General features: G+C 45.7%; 1 protein-coding gene across 1 annotated transcript in view; it reads left to right on the top strand.

The window, feature by feature from the left end:
- Window positions 1–55: 55 nt before the first annotated feature.
- The window catches only part of dcst2 (DC-STAMP domain containing 2), a gene marked incomplete at its 5' end in the record, with an annotated part of 10,900 nt that continues 9,572 nt past the window's right edge, over window positions 56–1,383 (top strand). Inside the window, 3 exons of the mRNA XM_037676508.1 lie at window positions 56–224; window positions 406–507; window positions 615–809. Coding sequence (XP_037532436.1) covers window positions 56–224; window positions 406–507; window positions 615–809 — 466 coding nt within the window. The remainder of the gene's footprint in view (window positions 225–405; window positions 508–614; window positions 810–1,383) is intronic.

A 1,383-nucleotide genomic window follows, 5' to 3' on the forward strand; every position in this document is an offset into this window, starting at 1 on the left:
GGAGCTCCATCCAACAATCAACCAATAACAACCCGCCTCCTCCCGTGTTTCAGCTCGTGGCAGGAGCTTCATCCTCCTCTTGTTTGTGTCGACGCTGCTGTCCGGTCCAATAAAGAACACGCTGGAAAACACGGAGCGAGCTGCCTCCAGCCTGCTCTGTGGAGCAGAGCTGGCAGCCAATCAAACACAGGAGCTGATGCAGAGGGCAGCCACACCCCTCTTCTGTAAGCCACACCCACACGCTAATCAATAACTGATAGGAACACTGATAAAACCTTTGACTCATTTTGCATTTAATTTGAACCTCCTTTAAAAGTTTTTATCAGGTTAGGAATGACATGCTATAAAATAAAACTCTGCATGTTTTGTGTAATTGTTAAAACAGATAAATGTGTTATTTTACAGCCGTGTTGGACAAAGTCAGAGAGATCAGCAGAAATGCTTACGCCGTCGCAGGAAGAGTCCAAAACTTCATCAACGCCCTGACAGACAGCGTCCGCCATGTTGGTGAGTTACTCCTCGTCTGTCCATCCAGGGTTCCTTTGTACGTTTTGGCTCGGGCTGAAAGCTCTCTGGTCACCTGTTCATTTGCCTTTGACCTCTGACCCTTGCAGCTCGCACTCTCAGGAATGTCCTCCACTTCCTCGTGGACATCGGAGACATTTGCAACGACAAACTCAGAGCTCCGTACAGGAAGTGCCGGGACGTCTTTGCTGAGGCTCGGACCGACTGCAACAACCTCCTGGGAGAATTCAACTTCCTGTGTGACATCGTGGACGGCTTTCTGCCGCTCTGCAACATCGCTCGTGGTGCGTTCACTGACATCACCTTTAACCCTCAGAAGGAAGCTGAAGTAAATGTCTTCGTTAATTGATTTTATTTATTGTGAGAGAATATTCCTCTTTAATCAGACGGTGTTCTCTAGAATACCAGGACAAAGATTTTTTTCTGATTTATGAAATCAAACATAACAAATGTTAAGAAAAAGAGATGGTAGTTTGTTTTTTATATATGATAGCTTTGATTCTGATGTCATCAACACGTTTGTTTAAAGTTGTTCCAGACCTGAGTACACCAGGTTTTGGAGGACCTGAGGAGAACAGGTGTTGGAGGTTAATTACGCTGCAAACTTATGTTGGTGTTGAGAGCTGCACTGGGCTAAACTCGGGGACTCTCTGTCCAACGTGTCTCCAAACTGACTCCAGGTCACTTCTTTATACAACGATCGGTTTATTTGGTTTCAAATTTCCATGTTTGAAACATTAAACAGACTGAGACACAGACCGACCAGGTCCAAACAACTGATGCTTGGCATAACTCATACGGCTCTTACAAGGGTTTTGGAGGACCTGAGGAGACCAGTTGTTGGAGGTTTTGGAGGAC

The sequence above is a fragment of the Nematolebias whitei genome, chromosome 5 (genome assembly GCF_014905685.2).
Source record: "Nematolebias whitei isolate Nwh7 chromosome 5, NemWhi1, whole genome shotgun sequence".
In the NCBI taxonomy this organism is placed as follows: Eukaryota; Metazoa; Chordata; class Actinopteri; order Cyprinodontiformes; family Rivulidae; genus Nematolebias; species Nematolebias whitei.